The 13,909-nt window shown below is 39.3% G+C and overlaps 1 protein-coding gene across 12 annotated transcripts in view; it reads right to left on the bottom strand.

The window, feature by feature from the left end:
* The window catches only part of MAST4 (microtubule associated serine/threonine kinase family member 4), a 292,655-nt gene that overhangs the window by 60,549 nt on the left and 218,197 nt on the right, over nt 1-13,909 (bottom strand). For all 12 annotated transcript variants that reach the window (XM_038123723.1, XM_038123724.1, XM_038123725.1 and 9 more), the window contains one exon: nt 2,864-2,933. In XM_038123723.1, the coding sequence (XP_037979651.1) occupies nt 2,864-2,933 (70 nt within the window). The remainder of the gene's footprint in view (nt 1-2,863; nt 2,934-13,909) is intronic.

The raw sequence follows: 13,909 nt of genomic DNA, 5'->3' as shown, positions 1-13,909 counted from the left end.
TGTCAAATCAGGAATCTTAAACCTATTGATGCAGAGGTTTAAAAGGTCCCTTCCTTCAAGCTAATAGTCTAAAAAGCTCCTTGCTTCTTTCCAATATATCCACTTATTCATCCACAAACTACTACCAAAACTCTGGGACTTTGTATGCATAACGCTTAAGAAAAGAAACTACAGTACATTATTAGTATTAAAATATGAAGAGACTGCTAGAGACTGCTAATTGTGTCAAATACTGAACTCTGGAAAAAGCTTCCACCTCTGCCATAATCTTGCTCTTAATTAATTCTCTTACATTCTCTTCTTCACCCAGGTATTTAAAAGATACATCAGTTTCCAGATAAAAGCACCATTCTAAAAGCAGTTCTCTCTTACTTTGGCTTAGCTGTTCCCAATTGAAAGAACTTGGGCAGTATTTAAATGTAGATGAGACCCATGTATTCTGCATCTGTGAGAAAGAAAGTATTTCTTAATTGAGAAACTCACAGTGAACAGGGTACTTGTCACTTGACTTGCGTCACACAGAAAGGCTGTCAAGGACGCAGAAAGTTATCTGGGAGGCAAACATGGGCAAACAGGAAGCATTCATAAGGGATTATGGGAGAAAAGCCCCTACAGCATTTTCCCCTGGACTCTTGCTACAGTCCTAAAGCATGGCTTTACTCACTTTCCAGCAGCTCTAGAAAGGGCAGTCTGTCACCTACCCATGGGTTCCTAGATGCTGGACGCGTATGTACAACAGAAGTGCCGACTTCCAGAGGCACAGGCTATTCCTGGGCCCAGGAATATCAGGCTATTCCTGATCAGGCTATTCCTGATCATCCCACCAGACAGGGTGGGAAGGTGACTCTCCAGCAGAGGAAGGTGACTCTCCAGCTTAGATCCAAGGCACTGGGGAAGGCTACTTCCAACCCTGCCCACCAGCTGGAAGCACAGCACAGGGCCATCTCCCTGAGGCAGCTCCCTTTCCTGCAGCTGCTGCATGGCATGGCCAGCACCTGATGAGAAGTGGCTACACTAAGAAAGCAGCTTTGTAGAAGCTCTCAAATAATTTCCTTTGCCTCTCTCTCCCTTCCTCACACTGTCCCAGCTTTTTGGTATCCCCACTGACTCAGCGGCAGTGGATAAAACAGGAGTATCCATATCCCTACACCTTTGCCCCTGCTCCTTCAACCTGCTCTACCACCCTTGTCTTTCCCCTCCTTTGCATACCTATTAAATTTACAAAATATAACAGAAAAGGCATAAAGTCATTAACCACAGTGCATTTTACTATGAAAATTCATCCTACCACAACTTATATGAAAACAACCACAACAGACATACCAAATTCATAAGAAAAAAAGTTGCATCAATGCAGTTTTAGACTTCATTGCCATCAAGCATTTTCAATATAAACACAGAACAAAATCAGTTTCCACAGAAAATTGCTCTAAATGTTTCTTGAATCCTACTGAAGTGGCGAGATATTTTTAAATCATAGAAATTTCTTTCAGTTAAAGAATCTATTTAAACCTCATTACTGGGCTCTAGAGAGGTCAAAATCCAAATGAAACACTGGAAAACAAATACTTTTTAAAAATGAATTCTGAATTCTAAGGTTTGCAAAAGTATGATGTTTTAAACTTTTTGTTGATTATGGGTGGGAAAGAAAAACTATTTCCCGGCTGCTGTATTTCTAAGCAATGCTTGATCTTTCACATCTGCTTTTTCTGTCATAATCTATTTCTGGATTTAATGAATCTTTCTGAAAATATGCTCACAAACAAATGTAATCTCTGAAGAGATAGTATCTCTGACAAAAGGAACACTATCAAAAGGAAGTAGATTCAAAAGAAATATTCAACTTTCTTAAGATAATTTAAAAAGCAGCATCATAAGCTACTAGAAAGATTGACAAGATCTACTGTCACAAATTAGCTAGACGCAGATTAAAAAATTATGCAAGCTTTAACCCCTTCACAGCTTTTAAAAAAAAAAAAAAAAAGTTAAGACATTTTCTTGCACTTACTTATGAGAATTTTTGTGTGCTATTTTACTGATCTCCCAAAATAAAGTGACTAAAACTTTACAGGTAAGTTATAGCTGCAAATCCATCAGTTAGATGCCTGGAATGCTTAAGGATTCCAATTTCATTTTTTTATATATATATACTCCTGGCTAAACATATATACTCTGTTTATCTTCACAGACATAAGAGTTAAGGAACATATTATTTGCAGTAGGGTGACAGTGTGTTTTGTGATGGGGAACCACACTGGCACAAATAGGCAGTCTCCCATGACAACTTTGGTTATGGTTCATTTAATAATAATAATTTACTTCATAAATCACTTCAAATTCACTTTAGAGCTTCAAAACTTCTACTATCATTAATTAATCCTCACAACACTCCTGTGACAACGTTTATTGTCTCACAGACTTTGGTACAGATATTGAAACAGGTCAATGACAGGTATTCAAGGTATGGTAATGGTATTGCTGCTGTCAGTAGAATCAGGACCTGTATTAGAGTGATCTCATAAGCAATGCACTTCTTACATCATTAAAAAAATACAGGAAGAAACCTTCAAGTAGTTTAAAATTTCCTCACATCTCAGTAGGTAAGACAATAATGTCTGAATCAGATTCATTACAATTAAATCATTATTCTATTTTTTAAATTAAAAAAATATATGCTCACATTGCATCGCACATTTAGTAGTATGCTGGTGCTGAGGTTTAAAATGGTTTACAAAAATGAGCTAATACTTATTATTCTAAGTGACAGACTTGACAAATGTATTTGCAATCACCTTTTGTATCTGTATACAACAACACTACCTCCATGCAAAATGCGTGTTGAATACTATGAACAACCTCTTACCTTCGTGCAAAAGAAAAGTGGGCTGAGGCACTGGGAGAGAAATTCCTAGGGCTATCTTGAGGACTGTTTCCTGTTGGAGATGATACACAAAAGAATTATTATTAGATGGTAGGGTGAAGAGAAGTCATTAAAAACATTTAGACATATTAATGCAAGCATTTCCAGTGGGGTAGAAATGAATTTCAGAATTTTTTTCTTTCACAGCTTCTCTGAAAATAAATTCTGAAACAGAATCTTATTTTGACTCATGTTTCATTTATACTGAGTTTCAGTGACTGGATTTTGTAACTCATAGAGAACTGTTCATTAAGCCTTTTAATTTGAAAATTCTCAAAACAATTTGATAATTAATGTTTAAAGAAACCAGTACATTAACTTGAAAGAACAGGTTTTTAATGTCACAAAAAACATTCTTTTTTAATATCATACAAAACAATGAAAGATAGAAAAATCATTATCAAACAGATTTAGCCTATATGTGGAGTCTCTACAGCACTGGCTCCCTTGCTATTTTTTTTTAGTTGCTCATTTTTTTATCTCCAAAACAAACAAGCAGACAAAACACACTGAACTGAACTTTTTTACGCTTAACTGCATTTTGTGAACAGGTTTCAGCTTTGGAGTTTGTTACTCCTTTCTGTTAGAACACCTGACCTCCGGTGGACCAGCATGAGTGCAGAAAGGCAGCAGTTGCTGAGAGCTGCTTCTGCCACCTCCACCCCTCAGCCTGTACAGTTAAAAGAGAAACTGTATTCCTTCCTTTGGAAGAAATAAAAATTACATCTAAAATAACCCAAAACCCTACAAAATAACCCCCAAATGTACAAAATAAACCCCCAAACACACACAAAAAACCCCCAACCCCAAATTAAAAAACACTTAAAACAACTGCTCCCAACCTCCCCCCCCCCCAAAAAAAAAAAAAGCCAAAAGGATCCAATTTAAAGTAGTACTGGCATATATCTAACAATCAATCTTCCCTTAAACTTTCCTTTAAAATGGCTCTAGCAGCAATACATGATAATAGAAAAAAGTAATGCATTTGTTGTAGCATTTTATTTTTGGATATAAATGAGACTGAAACAAAAGTAATTGATAAAAAAATAGCTCCAATGTAGCCAGCTACAAACAACATGAAATTTCTGAGGGGAAAATTACTACCTATGTGTGAAAAGGCCAGCACAAAAAATAAAAAACTGAGTCCTTAAAGGGCTTCAAGTGGCCTTGACTGCTATTCAGATGTCTGAATTAACATTGCATTTATCACAGTGATGCCCATAACAGATCACATTAATTCTATATGGGAAAGCATAATCATTGAGTGATTAGGTAGCAAACAGTGATCAACACACATCCCCACAGTCCCCCCCACCCCCAACCCCGCTTTGTCTAGAAGCAGATGCAAGATGCTTTTTGAGCTGTGCTGAGCAGCTTTTGCAGCTGCTCTTTCCACAGCCTCAAGAGACATGGATTCCATTCTCACTGGCCAATACCCCCACGGTTTTTTTACCCATTAATCTATCATGGCAGAATTATGTCCTTCCTACATTCTCTGCATCCCCTCAAGACCTCAGCTTCTTCATTACCCTTCAGACACTTCTGAGGGCCTCAATAATTTCAAGGTGGCAAGGATTTTCATTCCCTGAATGGGCTGAAGCAGAGGGAATCTGAAGCCACAGATTCCAATCTTTACTTGGGGACTAAAAAAATTTATTCTTACCCTGCATCAACTGTAAACACAAATTACTGAGAGCAACAGTTCATTCAATTTAACAGCTAACTGGATTTTCTTTTTCTACTAACAGAAATTATTTTAAAAGAGAAACTAAAAAAAAAAATCTAACACTGTGCAGATAAAACACAGTCAAAAACTTTAACTGCTGCCACTAGAAAAACATCAGCTGAAATCTGGAGTGTGTTGTAACTTAGATAAGTAAAAAAGACAAAGAAGCTACCTTGAACTCTGGCAGAAGAGCACAGAACTAGCCTTAACATAGTGAGACAAACAGCTTTTGACAGGAAACAGTTTTACAAATCAGAATATGGGGCTTTGTAAACCAATTCCTTTTTTTTTTTGCTAGCTGAAGTTATATATGGATATAAACATGTTTTCAACACACATCATGGACATACCTTACTGTCCATGAGTTAAAATATACATAAAAACTTCATAAAGAAGAAAAAATATTATTAAATAATGCAGCAATGTTATAGCTATCGGTCTGGATTTGGATTTGCGGAGTCACAATGCTGCAAACTATGTTGCTAGAATCAACACAGATCACTTCCTTACAGACAAAACCTTAAGAAGTCAAAGTCTTACTCAGGAAGAGCATCAGATCCTGTTATTAGGAAAATCAACTTGCAAGCATTACTTTCAATAGCGAATCAGCTTTTAAAATAACAAGACTGGTGACGCCATACACATAATACCTAGATACTAAATCCTGAAGGTTTATCTAGCAATTGTAAGAACTCAGACAAACCTGGAAACAAAGAATGAGAATACAAACCCCTAATGACTGGAGAAACAGCTAGCGCTATTACAGGCATAAGGTGTAGTATTCCAGAGGAGCAAGATGGGTTAGAAGCAGAGTTCTACACGCACCTCCATCCATCAACACATTCACCCACCCATCTGCAAGTCAGTATCTGAGAGACCTTCAAATAAAACCCAGTGCCAGTTACCTCTCTGTCCACATGCACAGGGCTTGCTGATAAGTCAAAGCCTACTGTTCTTTGAAATCTGCTTGTATTGTATGTTTTAGTCCTACAGTATCTCAATGTGACTGAGAATACTGCCCAAGTGTCTGATTTAGTGAAGTAAACTGGACTGGCGGTCAGACATTAGATAATTAACTCCAGCATCCTCTGGGAGACACCATGGATAGGCAATTAATGTAACAAAACAATACTCTGATTCATAACAATGCACAGGGTGGCTCATTTTGCAAGCACCTATTGTTAAGAAAACTGTATCAAGACAATTGAACTGTGATTGTTTTGCAAGTAGCTTCAAGAAATCCTATGTCTTTGCCACTGAGGGAAGATATTTCAAATCTTTTTTAAAAAGCTTATTACAGTCACTGCATATTATTAATATACTTTTAATAGCTGTCTACCTACAAAACAAAGAGTTTCAGATGCGATTACTTTCTGTTAGTATGGAGGGAATACCAGATTAATGATAATTGTTATCCCGGATTCCTGATGGATCAAAGACAAATCCACTTCGAATTCTTTTAAAATGTACCACAGTACATCAGCGTCCCATTAATACAACAATGTGTTGTACATTCCTCTGTGTCAGTTTACATGGTGATGAGCCCTGACTATAAACTGAGTAATACACAAGACATCATTCACCTGCAGTTACAGGTCTGACTTTCTTACCATAACTGACATAATCAGTCAGTAGAACATACAGCTGGGCAGTAGAATCATTCTGAATACTTCTGCAGGTGCTTTCCAAAAAATGAGGAGGTCAGGCTATTATTTTCATGTGAGGAGCTCAGACTATTTAAAAATCTGTATTAACTATACCTGAAACCAGCAAAAAACTTGCCTCAGTATGATCCTTAAATCTATCTGCAAGAAAATTCTATATGTTCCAACCACTATTTAAATACTGAGAGTAATTTTTTACAGGATTTAATTTCTACCTGCATGCAACTTACCGCTCAGAGTTTCTTCTCCTTCCTTGAACTAGTAGATTATTTGAAATTTCCATAAACATTAACTGCACCCAAAAGAAAGGCTAAATAAAAAGTTTTGTTTTAGCAAATCTGGTTTTGTAATTCCACGTGTGACAGTAGTCAGAGTAATTGATATACTGCATTATTTCCCTTTCAGTTTTCTTTCAAAATCTGACATTCAGAACCCTGCTTCACATCCCAGCCATTAGCATTTCCATTTCCACAGAAATTTCCAATTCCACACTACAGGGCCTCATTTATTTACAAGCATAGTCTTTCTTTTCCTTAAAATATAGGGTGCAAACAGCTTTGTTGATTACTATGCTTAAATGTTGCTAACTAAAGTATATGTCTCAAACAGAATTATCTGATGCAAGTAGTGAGACCAGACTATGAACAGCCAGCACTCCACCAATGTCCACCTAAAAGCCTGAAAAATCCTAGAAATAGGATTACAAGTGGAAGTAAAACTTTCTTGAACTTTAATTTTGCTTTAGGGAATTGCATCATGTAATCCCATTGTGAAAGACTGCTGTCTTGAGGCATTTTAGGATACATGTGTGCTGAGGAAAGGGGCAGGTCAGACCTTATCTTAACAAGGCAGTGCCCTGCCCTATACACCCCCAGCGCCCTAGAGCCTGTATACCAGCCCAACAGAGATACCATTCCTCGGCAAAGAGGAGGCAATGCCCCTCTGGAGCTAACCCAGCTCCTGAGTGGCCAAAAGACTGGAAATTCCACATGGGGAAAGGGCCCAGGAAGGCCAGAGGTATTTAAGGGTGAACACGAGACCATCGCATTGTCTAGACCCCACCTCCTTGGGGAAGTTCTCCCTGAACATTGCTGGAACCCAGGGGTTGGTTACTGTATGTGGGCTCTTCTGTACCTTTTTTGTCTTTCCCTCCTTCTCCTTCTTCTAATTACCTCTTCTTAGAATTTCTGAATGACTTAAAATCAATCATGCTTAGTGTTTGCTAAGTTCAATGGGCCAAGTCAACACTTTGAGAAGTGTTCTATGCTGACTGAATGTTGCACTAAACCTTTTGCCCAAGTTCTTTGATATTCTAAAGTTGCCAGTGAAGTTGTTTCTGTTGTTTTGATCTCTTAAAAATATCTTGTCAGTATTTCTCTTGTGCATGCAACTTGGAGTACATGAACAACCATAAGTCATTTTAAAACTTCATTGAGCAAGTTGTTTGGGGCCTTATACCTATTTATCCAATCTCCAAGATAAAGTCAGGTTTGTCCCCCATACTTGGGCGGACAATTCCTTAAGATCCCTCATGTTCCAGTATATATCACCAGCTTGTGTTTCTCTTCCTACTCTATGAATCGGGGGGAGGGGGGAAGGCAACTCTGACTGGTTTAGATGAGACTACCATCTTCCAGTCTTCCATTACTACAGAAAGTAAGCAGTATCTTTCAGTCTTATGCCAAAATCTCCCACATTCTATCCCATCAGCCCTTCTCCCCACATGATCTCACCTAGGATTGGTCCATGCAAACACCATCTTATCCAGAAAATGCAGTCAGATCCTAAACTAAACTCCTTATAATAGCTGAGTTCACAGTTTATCATAGACATTTCTGTTACAGGTCCTCCAGTAATGTTGCATATTGCAATTTCATACTTTTTTATTCCAGTCATTCACTCACTTCAACATAGTTCCCCAATGCTATTTCATACTGGAAGTCTTCCAAATTTGTATAAGCTACAGCAATTTTATGCCAGCACCACTTATAAGAAGAATAAAATGTTTGGCCACAAAAACAAAACCTGATGACTCGACTAATAACCTCCACTCCCGCTTTATAATATTCCTCATTTTAGCACAAGCCTCTTTATACACTTAAACAACTTCCTACTTATCTTACAATTCTTGTCCTAGTCATCTCAGTAGCACCACTTGGAATATTCTTAAAATACAGGCAAATAAATTTTACAGCATTGCTCCTAACAGCTAAAACTTGCTCCTTCAGCAAATACAATTAAGACGCACCACCTGTGACTATTAATCATTAGGGTTAGTATCAACCACATGAAGAAGCTCCTGTGACTTCTGAGGTGGGGACACCTGAATGCCCTGACTTGCTGAGATTATAATCATTCACTTTGCAGGCTGGGTGGTGCAGATGACCTGCCTACACAGCATCAGACAGTCAGCTAGAAAAGCCCATTACTGGTGCCCAAATGACACAGGCACCAGGTACCATCCAAGCTAATGCTGCAACTCTTAGTTTCCCACAATTCTCTATTTATTCAACAGCCCAGAAAACTTAGAAGTACTTTTCAGCAGGTTTAACATCTTTTAGCCCAGATACTAAAGGCAAAGGCTGTCCAGACCACTAACCTGAGACAGTTGCTAATGAGCCTAAAGACATTACCTAGCATGTTTTCTATTTTTGCAAGAAATAGAAACACTTTATGTAGTGAAAGCTGATATGGTGTGATCTTTACGTGTATGCATAAGGCATGGCAAGAGGCTTCAGTTGCAAACTAAAGTCTGACTTTCCAGACAGAATTATCTCTGCAAGCAGCTACAGGTTTTTTTCACAGAGGAAAATGGATTTGCATATATTGTATTAGCAATTAACATACAGAACAGGGACATACAGTATCTGCTGTACACACGAACTTTTTCGTATTCCATTTATTATCCTCAGTCTCAGACCTTACACTTCCCTGTATGCTCCCAATCCTTGGACTACTTACTGCTCTAATAAAACTTTAGTGTAGCCCAGGAGCTTTTATGGTCACTGTTGCTCCCAAACAAATCTGCCCCTTCCCTGACAGGTGCCACTCATGCACTACTTGCACTCTGCACAATCTACTTACTTCATAAGTGTGGTGCTGTCTCACTGCGTTTCCCTCCCATCTGACATGAATCTGAGTATGACTGGGATGGTAAGGCTAACAGTTAAAAAATTCCATGTAAGTATTCAGTGTTTGTCCAAATCAGCTTGCATCAGTAAAGATTAACAACAAACTCCCTTGTAGGAAAAATCTATTATCTCCAGAGTAAGCAATGAAAACTGGGGGGGAGACTGGGGGGATAATTTGCATGAGATCTCTAATTAGACTTTCTCATAAGGGGCAATTATTATTACCCTAAACTTGGGCCACTGGTCCTCCTCAAAGAACATCTATCTAAACTAGAGAATAACTGATACCTCCAGTTCAGACTGCATCTGGATGAAAAACAGGACTACAAGGAAGAACATAGGAATAAAATGCACTTGAAGAACTATGCTTACAATTCAAGATGCTTGTCCTCTAAAACAGAGCAATCCTAGTCACATCCAATCTAACTCAAACCCAGTTTATGATTAAATAGTAGCTACCTGAACTCTTCATCATGATGTAATGGCACATTGCTTCCAAAGGGGCAGCCAGACCTCTAAATGGTTGGTCTGCAGATACCAAAGATGAAAATATCCTTGAGCGAAGTCACAGGTACTGGCAGGAGTGCTTATGCAGAGCAGTCTAAGAGAGCTCCACCTTTAGATTCCAGAACACACCTTCACACAAACACACTTTGCTACATTTGACACAGAGGACTCACAGCACTTTTCTGTACTCAGAGATCCTCCCTGTCCTCAGGGAGACCTTTGGGGTTTAAAAAAACCCAAGTAGCTTAAACTAGTGGTCCAAATAAAATCATCTCAAGTATGCCATGCAGAGTTAACTGAGTATGTATTTGGCTGGCTCTCAACAAGCAATGAATTAACGTTGAAGGGAAAAGCTTGTCAGGGAATCCAAGGGGGTCCTCACAAAGAATGAAAGACTCACTTCAGACGCCTCTGGGGCAATGAATTGCCAAGCAATGCCAACTATCTCATTAGGACTACACACAAAGCCAAGGATAACACTAAAGACTACTGAGATGATAACTAAAAGAAATTGATCCTGGGTGGATTTTCAAGAGTGTTACAACATTGATTCCACTCAACTAGAATAGTCTAGAGTAAAGGGCATGCTGATTCTGGCTGGGATAGAATTTTCTTCCTAGTCACTGGTTCAGTGCTGTGTTTTGGATTCAGCATGAGAGTAATGTTGGCAGCACGTTGATGTTTTAGCTGCTGCTCAGAAGTGCTTAGCCTTAGCCAAGAACCTTCAGAGTCCCACTCCCCATCAGTGAACAGGTGCACAAGACACTGGGAGGGAGCACGGCTGGGACAGCTGACCTCAGCAGGCCAAAGGGATGTTCCATGTCAGAACCCAGAACACCCCTCTGGGTGCCCTGGGTGGCCAGAGCCGCTGGCAGGGGGCTTTGAGACCCTGGCATGCAGCCAAAGACATGTGGGGTTTTGATCTTAGCCCATGGAGCAAATTATCAACTCTGTATGAAGAATTACAAGCCACACAAGTTTAGATAGCATAGTAGAGATAGTCACAAAGTGAAGGGAAGAGTTTTTGAGTGCTGTACAGTGGGGTTTGGATTTTGTACATGGGAGTCTGAGGCTCCAAGATGGAGGAATCAGGACATGCCTTGTCTTTCTTCCTTGTTCTTCCTAGCCTCCATGATTTGGGTGATGTTGGCAGTTTTAGATTGGTTTAGAATAGAAGCTGACTGTCTAACATAGGTGATAGTTATTGGAACGGAATTGTAAATACAGTACACATAGTTTTTAGTACAAAAGATAGCACCAGCCTCGTAGGCGGAGAGTGTGCCTTTGTCTGACCTGCTAAGCAGACCACAGCAGCTCAGGGAGAAAAATAACACACAATAAACAACCTTGAGACCAGACAACTGAAAAGTACTGAGTCTTTCTTTGAAGGCACAGGTTGGAGCAGAGACTCTTCCACCTTTCAAGGTCACCCTGACCTGGAGGAGACTCCGACATTCCACACCACAGAACATTGTGTCCAGGATGTAAACTGCAGGGAGGTGGCCAGGAGGGGCTGACTGCTGCTGGGGGCTGGGCTGGGCATTGGTCAGCAGCTGGTAAGCAATTGTATTGTGCATTACTTGTTTCTCTTGGGTATGATACACCACTCTCTCCTTTTCATTACAATTGTTATTGTTGTTATTATTATCTTCAGTAGTAATATTGTATTTTTTTACTTTGTTTAAATTATTAAACTGTTCTAATCTCAACTAACGAGTTTTACTTTTAATTTTTTTTTAATTTTTCTGCCTGCTGTAGGGGGATGGATGGGTGGGCAGGTGCATGGTACTTAGCTGTTATTGCAGGTCTTTATCCCTTTATTGTGCTTTAACCCCAGCTGGCAACTAAGATGGTACAAACATTAAGAATCTAGCCCACTTAAATAAGAGCAATGAATGGAACTCTTTTCAGTAAGGGCAACAGCAGGCTCTCCCCAGAAACGGATGGAGCACCTGAGAATACAGAGTACAGGGGTGGGATCCAGTAGAAGAAAAAGCCTAACATGCAATGTGAGAAAGCTAAAGATTTCTAGGACAGGTGGTACTTAAAGAGTCCTCAATGCCTAAAGTTCCTGGATCTCTCATCAGTTAGACTGAGTCACTTTAAAGGCAGATGCAAGAATCAGTGTTTTCTTTTGATAACCCAGTGACGAGAAATTGTGCACAGTTACATCAGATGTTAGCATCCATTCAACCTGATCCTCAGCCTGCACTCACCTGGGCAGATTGCATGAATGAAACAGAACTCTAACAACACACAAGAGAAACTTCTCTAGAGCACGTGCTCTTCAATGTCCTCCAAATTCTGCATAATCTCACAAGAATATATTTGTCAAAAATGCATGTTATTACCACACTTCAGCAAAGAACAGTCTGATGAATAAACCTGTTTTCAGTAAATGCAAGAAATAAATGTAAGAAATATATGAAGGTTTTAGAAGATCATCTTCAGTCTCTCTGAAACTTAAGCGTGAGGTACATGCTCTGGGCAGATGATCTGGCTGTAAAGTAGCAGGCTGTAAAGTAAAAACTTCCAATTTAAAGAACTTTCCTAAGAGAATCTCAGCTTAAAAAAAGACCCTAAAATCATATATAGCTGCACAGGAGACATACCAGGTTCTCTCACTGGAGTCAAGGAGACCTCTCTGACTTGGAGTAATTCCTCACAGCCAAGAAGGGCCAAGAAGAATAAACCCAGCAAGCTGTACAGCACACAGTGTCTCTGGTCACATCCCTCTACCACACTTTGCAAGGAAACGGCCCTTCAGTACATGCCACCACAGAGTGTAGGAAGGCAATCTGAGTGTGCAGAAGCTAGTGCAGTTTAACACACCTGTCAGCTCTGACAACACAGAAATAACAGGATCACTATAAATCCAGCCTCTCAAGTCTGACATTCTCACAGATTTATAGACATTAAACACTTGAAACACTGAACTCCTACTGCCTATGTAAAGTATTTAACTTACTAAATTTGCGTATTTTTTATTTGTGTGAATTAGGATGACATTCAAAGGGACCTGATGTATGGACTTGTCTGGGCACACTAGCCAGTTGAACTAAGAGGCAATAGTTGTGTGAATATTTACTATAATTAGCCATTTACAGAAGCAAGCTAATAACAGAGCTGGACATGCACATGCAAATATTAATCTCATATACATGATGAGATTTACTATGAGATTTACTAGTGCTGCTCAAGTGCCTAGCACACATGCCTTCGGAAGGAGCCAAATAAGAGAATCTACTGCATGCTGTGTAATGGGAGAAGTTACCAGATTTCTGTAATACATCTTTGAATAAACAGTACATACTGCTGAGTTTACAGAAAAGAACCGCTTACACTTAATCTTTTTACTTACAGAATTGTCCTTCAACCTTCTCAGCCACTTGACAATAGCTGTGACATCAGCAATATTATTTGTCTTTTACTGTTTGAGCAATCAATTCAAAAGATGAAGCCAGTTGCTGAAAGGCTGAGTCCACTGCCAGACAGGAACTTTCCACCATTTATCAAATACACAACCTATATCCAAATCCCAGGTAACATGTGCTGGTCAGTCCATACTCCAGAGTTCATTAGACATCACTGGTCCAAGGTTTCCATTTCCAAACAGATGGTATAGTCATTTACAGCATCAGACACACTAGAGCAAGCATTGTTACTGCTTTCCACAGGTCAGCACAGCACAACTAAGGACAATTTTTATGGTGACCACAATCTCCTCTTCCAAATGGAAATTTCTGTATTTGGGAGACCCAAAATGGCATTCCAAACATTCCAAAATCTAATTTTTCAGTTTCAAAACAGTCTGCACCATGTTTTACTTTGTTTTAAACGCTCTACTGCCTTGAACTCTACAAATTTTCATGTTGCCTGGACTCCTACTTGTGACAGCTGCTTCTGAGAGCAAAAATCACCACCACATTTTCTCTACCAATGTTGCTTCCATAAGAAAACT

This window comes from Motacilla alba, chromosome Z (assembly GCF_015832195.1).
Source record: "Motacilla alba alba isolate MOTALB_02 chromosome Z, Motacilla_alba_V1.0_pri, whole genome shotgun sequence".
NCBI lineage: Eukaryota > Metazoa > Chordata > Aves > Passeriformes > Motacillidae > Motacilla > Motacilla alba.
Note: the sequence above shows the minus strand (reverse complement) of the source record. Positions and strands in the feature narration are given on the sequence as shown.